Raw genomic sequence first — 686 nt, 5'->3', positions numbered from 1 at the left:
CAACCCCCCCCCCTCCCGCCCCCCCCCTGCCTCTACGCGCTAGGGCGTAGGGTTTAGGGTTTAGGGTTTAGGGTTTAGAATTAGGGTTTAGGGTTTCCAGCCTCAAAAAAGCCGCATCGGCGCCGTTTGAAGCCCCCACCGCGCACCGCTCCCGCCCCTCCCGGCAGGGCCTAGGGTTTAGGGTTTAGGGTTTCGAACTAGGGCTTAGAACTAGGGTTTAGGGTTTAGGGTTTGCACACCCAGGCAGCTCTTGGGGTGGAACTGCACCTCCCGGTGGCGGCTTCTTATTATGTGACTCAAAATGTGGCTGGGGGCCCCCGAGGCCCTGGGGGCCCCCACAGCGGAGTTGCAGAAGAAGCGGCAGCAGCAGCAGCAGCGCAGCAGCACTTCGGGGCCCCCCACGCCGCAGTAGCTGCAGCAAACCGCAAACCCTAAACCCTAAACCCTAAACCCCAGCTCGCGGGGACCCGCCAGGCCCGAAAACCAGCTCCGCAGGAGCCCTGCAGCGCGAGATCTGCTGCTGCCGCTGCCCACACACAAACCCTAAACCCTAAACCCTAAACCCTAAACCCTAAGGCCTAAACCCTAAACCCTGAACCCTAAACCCTAAACCCTAGGGGGGCTCGGGGACAAAGCTGCGGACCTGCAGCAGGCATCGTCGCCGCTGTCCGCATCGGCCTCTTCAT

General features: G+C 61.8%; 1 protein-coding gene across 1 annotated transcript; it reads right to left on the bottom strand.

Moving 5' to 3' along the window:
* Window positions 1–445: 445 nt before the first annotated feature.
* ETH_00035445 (uncharacterized protein) lies at window positions 446–686 on the bottom strand (the record flags this gene model as incomplete). The annotated part of the gene is made up of 2 exons (XM_013374914.1): window positions 446–543; window positions 644–686. 2 exons carry the CDS (start codon window positions 684–686, stop codon window positions 446–448), a joined length of 141 nt encoding a protein of 46 aa, XP_013230368.1.

This window comes from Eimeria tenella, genomic scaffold (genome assembly GCF_000499545.2).
Source record: "Eimeria tenella Houghton genomic scaffold, Eth_scaff2384, whole genome shotgun sequence".
In the NCBI taxonomy this organism is placed as follows: Eukaryota; Apicomplexa; class Conoidasida; order Eucoccidiorida; family Eimeriidae; genus Eimeria; species Eimeria tenella.
The sequence above is the reverse complement of the archived record's forward strand: the minus strand, read 5'-3'. Positions and strand labels throughout refer to the sequence as shown.